General features: G+C 38.4%; 1 protein-coding gene across 3 annotated transcripts in view; it reads right to left on the bottom strand.

Annotated features, from left to right (window-relative positions):
- LOC139487443 (caspase-3-like) overlaps positions 1–13240 on the bottom strand; it is a 53155-nt gene that overhangs the window by 28655 nt on the left and 11260 nt on the right. Inside the window, exon 1 of one of the 3 annotated variants that reach the window (XM_071272227.1) lies at positions 12948–13220. The exons of 1 other annotated variant lie outside the window; for it this stretch is intronic. In XM_071272227.1, coding sequence (XP_071128328.1) covers positions 12948–13045 — 98 coding nt within the window. In that variant the 5' untranslated portion in view covers positions 13046–13220. Of the gene's footprint in view, positions 1–12947; positions 13221–13240 lie in introns of those variants that run through there. One more of the 3 variants, XM_071272226.1, reaches the window with a different exon arrangement.

The raw sequence follows: 13240 nt of genomic DNA, 5'->3' as shown, positions 1-13240 counted from the left end.
AGAAAAAAAGAGTGTGAACCAGATAACTAAAGCGGAAAAGTATAAAGAAAAGGTTGTGTCTATTTCTGCGACTGTGTTTGTTGTCACCTCGAATGCGGGAGGTTGTCCTTCGAAGGGATCAAACCAAAGTTTTGAAAATTGCTGCCTCTACACAAGAAGGCGGCATTTTTGTAGTATGAACAGGTCAGCTCGTAGTCTGCATAATGTGTATAAATAATCGGAATCTTTCCGTGTGGACGGTTGTCAATTTTGCAAACTAGCATGTATAATGACGGTCTCAGCGTGCTGATATACTATGAAATACGCTTAATTCCTAACCAATTCTTCTTTTTAATTCAGAAAAACATGATGTATCAGTACATGACACATTTTAAAACCATTAAAAGGGTATATCATGACACATTGGATCTTATCAGAAACTAATATCGCATCATGTTTTTCTCAAAACATGAAAAGGCTTCGCATGACAAATTAAAAAAAAACATCGAAAGATCTCAAGTTTAAGCATGGTGCTTTGCTTTTTTCAAAAATAAAAAAAATATCATTTGTAACATTTCAAAATATCAAAGAATTTGTTCAACATTATGACGTAAATCTTGCATATATTTTTTACAGGAAAGTTATCCGGAAATGTAAGTCAAAATTATTTTAACTTTGTTGTTGTATTATAAAATATCGGATAAAATAAAGGTCATTGCTATGTCTTATAATATAAATTCCTTATTTCCATTATTGATTTTCAATTTTTCAAAGCAACTAATGTGATGATTATGTTTAATAAGATTTCCTTATTTTTTTTCAAAAGTTCGACAAAAGTGAATTATACATGCATTGAATTTAAATCTGTGAACCGGTGAAATTATACCAGTGAAAAATTATTGAGAAATAAAGAAATAGTTGGGTTATGATAATTCGATTTTGGCTTTACGGGAGTCTCAGTTAAATTAATTATTCAATTGTGTAAACAATGGATGAACTTGCACGACGTTATACAAATCAGTTCTTAGATGGTTTCATGGCATGGAAACAATATATAGGTATTCAATTTGTAAACAATCCGTACTTTTGTTTCTGTTTTGTTCAGATCTCAAATTAGTTATTGATTAAGAAGATAGCTAATTGTGAGAAATGTCTAACTAACAGTACACAAGACATCAGACTGATAAATTACACCATGTCTGTCGTATCAATAGGTATACATCAGTATCACTGGGGTTTTGTTTGAGACATCACTGTTTGAAATACAGATCTTGTGCTTCCGGTTCTTTAACAAGATTCAGATTTATACGAACAGGAAGTAAAAAGGATCTTTGTAGGTGATGATCTGTAATTCACATAGTTTTTCAATCAGTTTTGTTGTAGTTTTCGCCTCTTTTTAAGTTATTTAATTGTTTTGTACTACAGCCAAACCAATCAATAGTCCGCATGTCATCTTTCCATGACACATTAGTCTGACTCCGAGCAGATCATTCTTTGCATCTTTTACTAAATACTACTTATTTAGCAGAAACACAGTAAGCACCAATTTCCAAGTCTTTGATGTGACTCGGCAGGGAATCGAACCATCAGCATCGTGTACTCGAGGCGAGCACGCACTCTACCATTTGACTCGGCAGGGAATCGAACCATCAGTATCGTGTACTCGAGGCGAGCACGCACTCTATCATTTGACTAGGCAGGGAAACGAACCATCAGCATCGTGTACTCGAGGCGAGCACGCACTCTACAATTTGACTCGGCAGGGAATCGAACCATCAACAACGTGCACTAAAGGCGAGCAAGCACTCGACCATTTGACTCGGCAGGGAATCGAACCATCAGCATCGTGCACTCAAGGCGAGCTTGCACCCTACCGTTTGCCTCGGCAGGGAAACGAACCATCAGCATCGTATACTCAAGGCGAGCACACACTCTACCATTTGACTCGACAGGGAATCGAACAATCAGCATCTTGCACTCAAGTCAAGCACGCACTCTACCATTTGAATCGAACCATCAGCATCTTTCACTCAAGGCGAGCACCCACTCTACCAATTGACTCGGCAGAGAATCGAACCCAGCATCGTGCACTCAAGGCGAGCACGCAATCTTCCATTTGACTCGGCAGGGAATCGAACCATCAACATCGTGCACTCAAGGCGAGCACGTACTCTACCATTTGACTCGGCAGGGAATCGAACCATCAGCATCTTGCACTCAAGACGAGCACGCACTCTATCATTTGACTCGGCAGGGAATCGAACAATCAACACCGTGCACTCAAGGCGAGAACGCACTCTACCATTTGACTTGGCAGGGAATCGAACCATCAGCATTGTGTACTCAAGGCGAGCACGCACTCTACCATTTTACTCGGCAGGGAATCGAACCATCAGCATCGTGCACTCAAGGCAAGCACGCACTCTACCATTTGACTCGGCACGGAATCAAACCATCAGCATCGTGCACTCAAGGCGAGCACGCACACTTTCATTTGACTCGGCAGGGAATCGAACCACCAGCATCGTGTACTCGAGGCGAGCACGCACTCTACCATTTGAGTCGGCAGGGAATCGAACCATCAGCATCGTGTACTCGAGGCCAGTACGCACTCTACCATTTGACTCGGCAGGGAATCGAACCATCAGCATCGTGCACTCAAGGCGAGCACGCACTTTCCCATAAATTTGAGTGGGCAGGGAATCGAACCATCAGCATCGTGTACTCGAGGTGAGCACGCACTCTACCATTTGAGTCGGCAGGGAATCGAACCATCAGCATCGTGCACTAAAGGCGAGCACGCACTCTACCATTTGACTCGGCAGGGAATCGAACCATCAGCATCGTGCACTCAAGGCGAGCTTGCACCCTACCATTTTACTCGGCAGGGAATCGAGCAATCAACACCGTGCACTCAAGGCGAGCACGCACTCTACCATTTGACTTGGCAGGGAATCGAACCATCAGCATTGTGTACTCACGGCGAGCACGCACTCTACCATTTTACTCGGCAGGGAATCGAACCATCAGCATCGTGCACTCAAGGCAAGCACGCACTCTACCCTTTGACTCGGCAGGGAATCGAACCATCAGCATCGTGCACTCAAGGCGAGCACGCAATCTGACATTTGACTCGGTAGGGAATCGAACCATCAACAACGTGCACTCAAGGCGTGCATGCACTCTACCATTTGACTCGGCAGGGAATCGAACCATCAGCGTCGTGCACTCAAGGCGAGCACGCACCCTACCATTTGCCTCGGTAGGGAAACGAACCATCAACATCGTGCACTCAAGGCGAGCACCACTCTACCATTTGACTCGGCAGGGAATCGAACCATCAGCGTCGTGCACTCAAGGCGAGCACGCACCCTACCATTTGCCTCGGTAGGGAAACGAACCATCAACATCGTGCACTCAAGGCGAGCACCACTCTACCATTTGACTCGGCAGGGAATCGAACCATCAGCGTCGTGCACTCAAGGCGAGCACGCACCCTACCATTTGCCTCGGTAGGGAAACGAACCATCAACATCGTGCACTCAAGGCGAGCACGCACTCTACCATTTGACTCGGCAGGGAATCGAACCATCAGCGTCGTGCACTCAAGGCGAGCACGCACCCTACCATTTGCCTCGGCAGGGAAACGAACCATCAACATCGTGCACTCAAGGCGAGCACCACTCTACCATTTGACTCGACAGGGAATCGAACCATGAGCATCGTGCACTCAAGGCGAGCACGCATCCTACCATTTGCCTCGGCAGGGAAACGAACCATCAACATCGTGCACTCAAGGCGAGCACGCACTCTACCATTTTACTCGGCAGAGAATCGAACCATCAGCATCGTGCACTCAAGGCGAACACGCACTCTTCCTTTTGACTCGGCAGGGAATCGGAACCATCAGCATCGTGCACTCAAGGCGAGCACGCATCCTACCATTTGCCTCGGCAGGGAAACGAACCATCAACATCGTGCACTCAAGGCAACCACGCACACTTTCATTTGAATTGACAGGGAATCGAACCATCAGCATCGTGCACTCAAGGCGAGCACGCACTCTACCATTTGACTCGGCAGAGAATCGAACCATCAGCATCGTGCACTCAAGGCGAGCACGTACTCTACCAGTTGACTCGGCAGGGAATCGAACCATCAACATCGTGCACTCAAGGCGAGCACGCACACTTTCATTTGACTTGACAGGGAATCGAACCATCAGCATCGTGCACTCAAGGCGAGCACGCACACTTTCATTTGACTTGACAGGGAATCGAACCATCAACATCGTGCACTCAAGGCGAGCACGCACACTTTCATTTGACTTGACAGGGAATCGAACCATCAGCATCGTGCACTCAAGGCGAGCACGCACACTTTCATTTGACTTGACAGGGAATCGAACCATCAGCATCGTGCACTCAAGGCGAGCACGCACTCTACCATTTGACTCGGCAGAGAATCGAACCATCAGCATCGTGCACTCAAGGCGATCACGCACTCTACCATTTGACCATCGAAGCTGTCATCCAAAAATGCAGTGATGGTTTCACTATATAGACACATACATGTATATTACAACTACTTAGAGGGATAGGTAAGTATATGTAGTACATATTTGATCAAATATTATTTACTTGCATTTTAGTTTCTGGTTTTTTTTAATTCTATTAAACAAAAGCCGATGGTATAAAATCACCCAAAGAATGTGATATAAACATTGTCGACCACTTCGATCGGATATGTCAGTTCCGTTAAGCGAACATACTTTAAGAGCGGGAGATCGTTGGAACTTTAATGCAATACTGGGCCAGTGTTACCTTGTTAACTAGTGCATTTATACCATTCAGCGTTTCAGTATTTACAAGTATTAGCTGTAGTCATCTCATATCTGAGCGGCGTCAGCGACGAATATATAAGATGACAACATATGACTTGCATAGAGTTAATAAATACATATTTGATTTTTTTTTCTATTGTTCAAAAAAGCAATTGGTTTGATGAAACAAGAAAAGTGTTCAAAAAAGCAATTGGTTTGATGAAACAAGAAAAGTGTCATTATCTCAAATTTTACAGATGCAGTAACACTTTCAAAACATGTTTGAAGATATGGATTTATAATAAAATCCTTATTGCGTTCAATTTTCTGTCATCAAATTCATTCCTCATTGTTTTGTATGGCAGTTGTTATATGAATTTCAATATATAGATACCATACTGTCTTGGTTTTTTTCTAGATTTATTGTCAATTAAAATACCTTAAAACTTTTTGCTGATACGTGATAACACTTCTATGTAAAGTAGGATATGTTTATATAACTTGAGTATGTTTTCTTTTTGAATATGTATGTAATAAAGCTGCTGACGGTTAATCACCCATTAATCAATAAGTCATAAAAAAAATGGTATGAGTTTGTGACAATTATTGCTGAAATATTGCCAACTGTTTTACTGTCCCATAATTAAATCTGTAGACAAATGTAGAAATGTTCGATCTTCGAGGACAATCATCATACACTAAAAAAACATTTTAAATTAGTTAGTCATGAAAAGTGGGACTGATTGGATTTTAGTACAGATTCAGTGATTCACAATATAAATGACTAGTTGTTATCTCAGCAGCTTTCGAGTTTTATTGGAATTGTGGCGTGTATTTGATAAATATAAATCAGAAATGTTTGCAGAAACACTTAATTTAGAACCGAAGGTTAAAATCACTCAGCAAAAAAAATAAATTAGAAAAGCAACAATTGGCCAATGTCTAAGAGTACTGTAAAATTCTTGATTAATAATAATTTAATTCAGATTGTCAAAGGCAGTCAAACAGTAAAAGTGTACAAATGTTTCCTTGGATTAAGAACTGTCAAAGAAGTAGAGATTTGACCCCCCCCTTTCTTGATATATATTAATCATTTCGTTATACAAAATATAACTTGCGAGTATATAAATCAATTGCACGCATATTCCAAGTTTAGTATACAGCTATCAACAATGCCAAGTCGTTTAACCATTTTCAAACAAGAATATGTCCATAGTACACGGATGCCCCATCCGCTCTATCGTTTTATATGTTCAGTGGACCGTGAAATTTGGATCTAAACTATAATTTAGCATTTAAATTTAATAAAAATAAACATGCCATACTACATGTCTACCTACGATCACCCCAACTTTAAGAAGCATTTTCCACTAATGTACAGGGTCGGATCAAGCCATTTTTATCAGGGGGTTTCAAGCCAGGATAAAGGGGTGGTAGGGGGTTCAACCCTATGTTCCCATTAAAAAGCATTGATCTTCAAAAAGGGGATCCAAATACCAAGACCCCACTTCCCCTGGATCGGCCTTGTGTGCATATAAAATAGGGACGAAAGATACTAAAGGGACAGTCAAACTCATAAATCGAAAATAAACTGACAACGCCATGGCTAAAAATGAAAAAGACAAACAGACAAACAATATCACACATGACACAACATAGAAAACTAAAGAATAAACAACACAAACCCCACCAAAAAACTAAGGGTGATCTCATGTGCTCCGGAAGGGTAAGCAGATCCTGCTCCACATGTGGCACTCGTGACGTCGTGTTGCTTATGTGATAACAAATCCGGTAAATAGTCTAATTCGGTAGGTCACATTCATGGAAGGGAAGGGGGTTGTAGTTATGACGTAAGGAACATATCCGATATCATTTGTGAAACGGTTATTCCATAACGGTCAACCAACTCGTGATGGCGTCCGTTAAAAGGGGTAAGTGCCGGTTTTTGCCTCAAATTTCAAATTCATCTGACGAAAGGTTTTGGACAAACTAATTAAAATATTGATCTCTGATGTAGTATAACGTAATCAGAGATCAATATTTTAATTAGATTGGACACTTTTTTAACACTTAAATGTCTATTTCAATTGATTCAATTATTGTTTGTGAAAGATTTTAACTGATTAACTCATTAAAAACGCTCCAATTCTAGCATAAATATGACAAATCTATCAAATATGCCAAAAACTGTCACTTTTCATATGTTTTTTTTTGTCAAAAATGAAAGTGGCCGCATCCGTGTTCATCCTCGACCTTTGTATATGTTATGTGTTGTCATTAAACACAACTGACATTTCAATATCAAGAATGAACACGAATGCGGCCACTTTTATTTAAGACGGAAACCGTCTAAAATTTAACTAAAATGCTGAAGATTTCAGTAAATTAGCATGACTTAATGATGCAAGTACCCGATATTTATGCATTGTAATGACAAAAACAGCCCATATTTATGTAGCAGAGGAATTATACCTTCCAAAAAATAACTAAAAGTTTACATTTAAACAATTTGTAAAACTGCTATATTTTGGGACCAAAAGGGGGTCTTACTGAACCTACTCCTTTAAGAAAATCATGATAGGAAATGCAAGCACGGAAATATCGTATCAATTGGGAGATATATACCCCGTATGGCAGGGGCTGCTGGAATGTTGCTACTTAGAAATGGAAAGTTCACAGTTGGAAAGCTGAAATCATCCCTTTTGTCGTAAAGTTTTGTTTTCAACCGACCCTCATTGTCAATTTCTAGATGTAAGTCAAGATATATAAATGTCCCATTTTTTCAAATTTGAATGTTTATACTACTAAGTTTGTGTGTCTTACTCTGAAATATACTAAACAAGAATATGTCCAAAGTGCACCTATGCCCCATCCGCACTATCATTTTCTTTGTTCAATGGACCGTGCAAATGTGACAAAAATCTCTAATTTGGCATTAAAATTAGAAAGATTATATCATAAGGAATATGTATATTAAGTTTCAAGTTGATTAGACTTCAACTTCATAAAAAAGTGTAACCTGAAGAGGGACAGACGGACGCACGAACGAACGAACGGACGAACGAACGGACGGACACACAGGCCAGAAAACATAATGCCCATAAATGGGGCATAAAAATATATTTTGGGTACTTTGTTTTAATTCAAAAGGCAATTATTTGTCTACATAATGGTGAACAAACGACAAACATTCCATTGGCACCAAATTCTGCGTCGCTACTTTAATATCCATTTCTTTGCATGTATGGAGCAGAACTCGTGCATTGGTTATTAGGTGAGAGAAAAGGCCAACCCAGTCTTTTAATTTCAGTTTCCATTGTGTCTAGTTTTGCCGTGCAACAGTTTGGTCTGTTAGTTACCATTGTGTTCTAGTTTGGCCGTGCAACAGTTTGGCCTGTTAGTTACCATTGTGTTCTAGTTTGGCCGTGCAACAGTTTGGCCTGTTAGTTACCATTGTGTTCTAGTTTGGCCATGCAACAGTTTGGTCTGTTTGTTACTGGTCATTGTCTTCTAGATTGGCCGTGCATCAGTTTTGGTCTGTTAGTTACCATTGTGTTCTAGTTCGGCCGTGCATCAGTTTGGTCGGTTAGTTACCATTGTGTTCTAGTTCGGCCGTGCATCAGTTTGGTCGGTTAGTTACCATTGTCTTCTAGATTGGCCGTGCATCAGTTTGGTCTGTTAGTTACCATTGTGTTCTAGTTTGGCCGTGCAACAGTTTGGTCTGTTAGTTACCATTGTCATCTAGTTTGGCCGTGCAACAGTTAGGTCTGTTAGTTACCGTTGTGTTCTAGTTTGGCCGTGAATCAGTTGTAAATGATTTACTTCATTCGTTCAATTTCCTCTTTGACTATTTTGTACTCGTGTCACATGTAATTATAACGTAAATTGTGTATCAAATTCCGAGACAATTTCAAATCCAGTCTAGAAGATAATTCATGGAAATCACATACTACAGAATATCAATAGAGTTGAAATCAGACATTGATAACATCGTCTGCAGTTTTAAATTCTTATTTAAATTCCATTTCTTTACAAAACAGAAATCAACGAGGCAACTTTTTGTTAAGAAACACGTAAAACTAATTGGAAAAAGCAAAAGTTAGAAAACTATTTAATTAGGATAAGCAAATGCTATTCGCTGTCGTAAAATGATATATTATTGGATTTCAAAGTACACGTCAGATTCAACTTTTTCTTTTACGCTTTTCAGAATATTTTAACCTTTTCATTAAATTTATAACATATATTGATGGCACATTTTAAATCAAATAAGGTAACACACTGGTATCATTAGGTTTTTAATTTAGATAACTATCACTTACAACAAAGCAAGAAGAACAAAAACACGATCTCCCTAGAATGTATTAACACTGTTGAACCTTTTTGGTCAAAGCTTTTACTAATTAATGTGTCTGATATAGTAATAAGTTCCCATTTAGTACACATATAGACTGGTATTGATATACCATATCCTCAGAGAGCTCAAACTTTGGGTTGTTTTTAGTTTTTTGGTTTTTTTTTAATGTTTTATGAACTGTTGTTAATCTTTTCGTCTGGTTCCCTCAGAGAGCTCTGTTGTGTACTGTTTTATGGACTATTGTTTGTCTTTTCGTCTGGTTTTAAGTTTTCACTAGGATGTTGTCTGCTTTCTTAAGATTTCAACCAAATGTGAATTCGGCGAAATTCAAGATCCGAAAATGCAAATCAAAATAAGACATATTTCAGCAATAGAGACGTAATATAAAACATTTTAACATTTAATTTAGTAGTAAATAGTGATATAATAGTATTCAAAAATTTTAATTCCCGCATTGTCCAACTGAAACGCCCTTGTGTTATACTAGTGAGCGAGCATATTATAGTCATTTAGGGGCGGATCCAGCCATTTTAAATAGGGGGGTTCCAAAGCCAGAGTAAAGGGGGGGTTCCAACTATATGCTCCCATTCAAATGCATTGATCGTCCAAAAAAAGGGAGGTCCAACCCCCGGCCCGGAAATTCAATCGTTACACAAAATCGCCTGCACTGCAGCCGTCAAGCCAAACCACACGACCACCTGGGCTTCATAAATAAAGCTTTCAGTGGCCGTGTGTTACCTTTCCTCGTCAGTTTTAATCTAGCGGCGTACTACAGTACATGATATATAAGGCATGGAGATGTCTATACATAATGTACACAGCCATGTATCACCATCATTGATGGTGATCCGATGGATAAATCTGTTTTATAGTTGTCACTGACTCAGACGTACTTATATATATAAAGAAGATTTGGTATGATTGCCAATGGGACAACTTTCCACAAGAGACCACATGACACAGAAATTAACAACTATAAGTCACCGAACGGCCTTTAACAATGAGTAAAGCCCATACCGCATAGTCGGCTATATAAATCCCCGAAATGACAATGTAAAACATTCCAAACGAGAAAACTAACAGCCTAATTTGAGTCATTTTCACCATATCAAACATTTCTAGTGCAACCACTTTAAATAAGAACAATATCGTTTTAAGATTTCCAACTATATATTTATATTAATAAAAACGACGAGAAAATCGATGAATTTCTTTAGATAATGATATAGATAAACACAGCGCTAACTTGTTTCTACTGCAGATGTTATAGAATCTGTGACCATGCTAAACTTAAATGCTCTTCTCAACACAATTAGTATCGGATAGCCACTCACCAGTATAAATTTCGACTTGCTTGTTGATGGTATAATTGGCAAAGAGACTTTTGATAAAGCAATGACCAGAAAGATTGATTTTGTGTTACAAACGCTCTATAACGTTATTCCTGCCATGTATATATTGATTATAATGTGCAGTTTCCTCTTGTCACTGCATTCAAGACAATTTATTCATGATTCATTCGATTACTTTATAACACGAAGAACTGGCGCCAATATATTAATGTAGTTATTATATGTTATTAATACATGGTTATATTAAAATATAATCAGACAAGAAGGGATATTGTTAAATTAATAGGTAAAAAATATTTTTAAACGTGTTTTTCTGGTTTTGGCTACTCAAATAACAAAATTGTTCCCAAACATATCTGGACTTCAACGGTAGGTAGACAGGAAGAAAACGTACAGACTTAATTGCTTAATTGCGACAATACGCGTAGACACAACGGGGACAAAACTTGGAAGATCTATTAAACTATTACTCCAATAATGATCTAAATGTTTGGGTTTTTAGTTGTCTTATCAACAAAATTGACGATGGAAACGGGTAATGTGTGAAAGAGACACCAAAGTTACCAGTCCAAAGAGCAGAACACAGCCGCTAATTATTGTTGGAACAAGATTTAAATTGTTTTTCTGACAGTTATAAGCACAAACGCATACATGTCGTGTAACTATATAGAGAAAGTACGCCTGTGTCGCGGTTTAGGACAATGAACCATAAACTGCCGATTGAAAATGGCAGATGGCAAAACATTCCCCGAGAACAGAGAAAGTGTCCGTTATGCAGAGTTGCGATAGGTGATGAATACCACTATGTAATGGAATGCAGCAGTCTCCTGACAGATAGAACACTACATATTGACAATAAATACCTAACGAACTGTAATGTTATAAAATTTAATACTATTATGAACCAAAAACAGAAATCGAAACTCCGAAAATTGTGCCAATTTATTAGAATTATAAATGACAAACTGGATTCTCTCTGATGTTAACCTGTCGGCTATACTGATCATACCGTTGTAAAAAAACTCATATTTAATGCTTCCTCAACAAATGTTCTTATATGTAATGTAATGTAAACTAATGTGTTTTTCTGTATACCTTTGTCCAACTTAGGTGATACCAGAATAAATGATATATATGTAGTATTCTGATTGTAGTTGGCTTTTGTCTGTCATAACTGTTTCTCATTAGAGCGTTTAAGCTTTCTTCAGGTCCCTGATATTTTCTTTTGGTTATTTTTTCTCATTTTGATGTCCGAAGGACCTCACATAAGTTATGGGTTTATTCATTGAAAATTGGTAATCCGCTCTTAATCTTGTTAACGGATCAGTCATCAAAAACTCTAAAGACCATTCTAACAAACTAAATTAAAGGGAAAGACAATGGTCGAGCCACTTAAAATATCCATAGATCGATCTGCAAAGGATCGGTGGGGGGAAATTGGAATATATGATGGGGAAATATTAGATAAAAATATGTTAATGACATGCGGTTACTTCATGTCGATGATTCTGTTCATGTACTTTAAGATTTACATACTTAATGTTACTTTCAATATTGGCTAGAATGCCGTGATGGTGGCAAACATGAACTTGAACTTACTAAATATCTTGGTTTATTTGTAGTTTGTGGTTGCGGTCTCATTGATTTACATGTATATATATATCCCACATCTCCAATACTAGCTTTCAGTTAAGTCCTTTTCAACTGATTTTTATAGTTTGTTCTGCTGTTGTACTGTAACAACAATTCCCTAGGTTAGGAAAGGGCTGATGCGCCTTCAAACTATGTATTCCATCATCTTTCAATTGGTTAACATTTGTCATTTCGGGGCCTTGTATACTAGTAGCTGACTATGTGGTATGGGTTTAACTCATTGCTACAGGCCATACAGTGACTTATAGTTGTTAATGTCTGTGTTATTTGGTATCAAGTGGAAATATGTCTGATTGGCTGTAGACCACATCTTATTCATATATTCATGTATGAATGAAGGCCCTTGGAAGGTCCCCCCCCCCACTTGTACTGATCTGAATCCTTGTCTGGGTTGGGTCTTTTCTTTCGGTCTTCGGCTTATCAGCTTTCTGTTGTTTGTATTGGTTTCGAGCATCGGTAACATTAATTGTCTAATGCGCAACTGGTGCAGCAAAATTGGCACAGTTGTTACTATTTCATTTATGAAAAGGGGGAAATAGCATCAATATAATTAAAATTAAATGCCCGCACTCATTTTTTATGCTTGGTCGTTGATTAGAAATAGCATATTCAATACAAATATTTATTATACAAAGTTTTTATGTTTGATTTACCCATACATATAAAAACATTAGTCTGGTCAAGAAAAGAAAGATCAGGTGGATTTAACTTAGCATTATAAAACATTTATATCGGTATATATATTGATAGCTTAAATCAGACGAATCAAATAAATCGTTCTTACCTTGCTTTGCGTAGAAGATACGGAGATTCTGGTTTGTCTACGGATGTAGGACTTAGCCGAGACAAGATGGACTCTGTCGATTGACAAAGCGTAACCATGATAAGACTGTTCTATCCAATAAGTATTAGTGTTCTTCTTTCCATCACGCAATTAAATGAAATGTATGTTTGTCATATTCCATTAAATGCTTCCAATGATGTACATTGATGACATACTTGTGTCGTTATAGAAAACACTGCGATGAATGTTATTGTTCACAGCAGCAGACGATATATTTGTCACGTGCTTTTAAA

This window comes from Mytilus edulis, chromosome 9 (assembly GCF_963676685.1).
Source record: "Mytilus edulis chromosome 9, xbMytEdul2.2, whole genome shotgun sequence".
Lineage (NCBI taxonomy): Eukaryota > Metazoa > Mollusca > Bivalvia > Mytilida > Mytilidae > Mytilus > Mytilus edulis.
The sequence above is the reverse complement of the archived record's forward strand: the minus strand, read 5'-3'. Positions and strand labels throughout refer to the sequence as shown.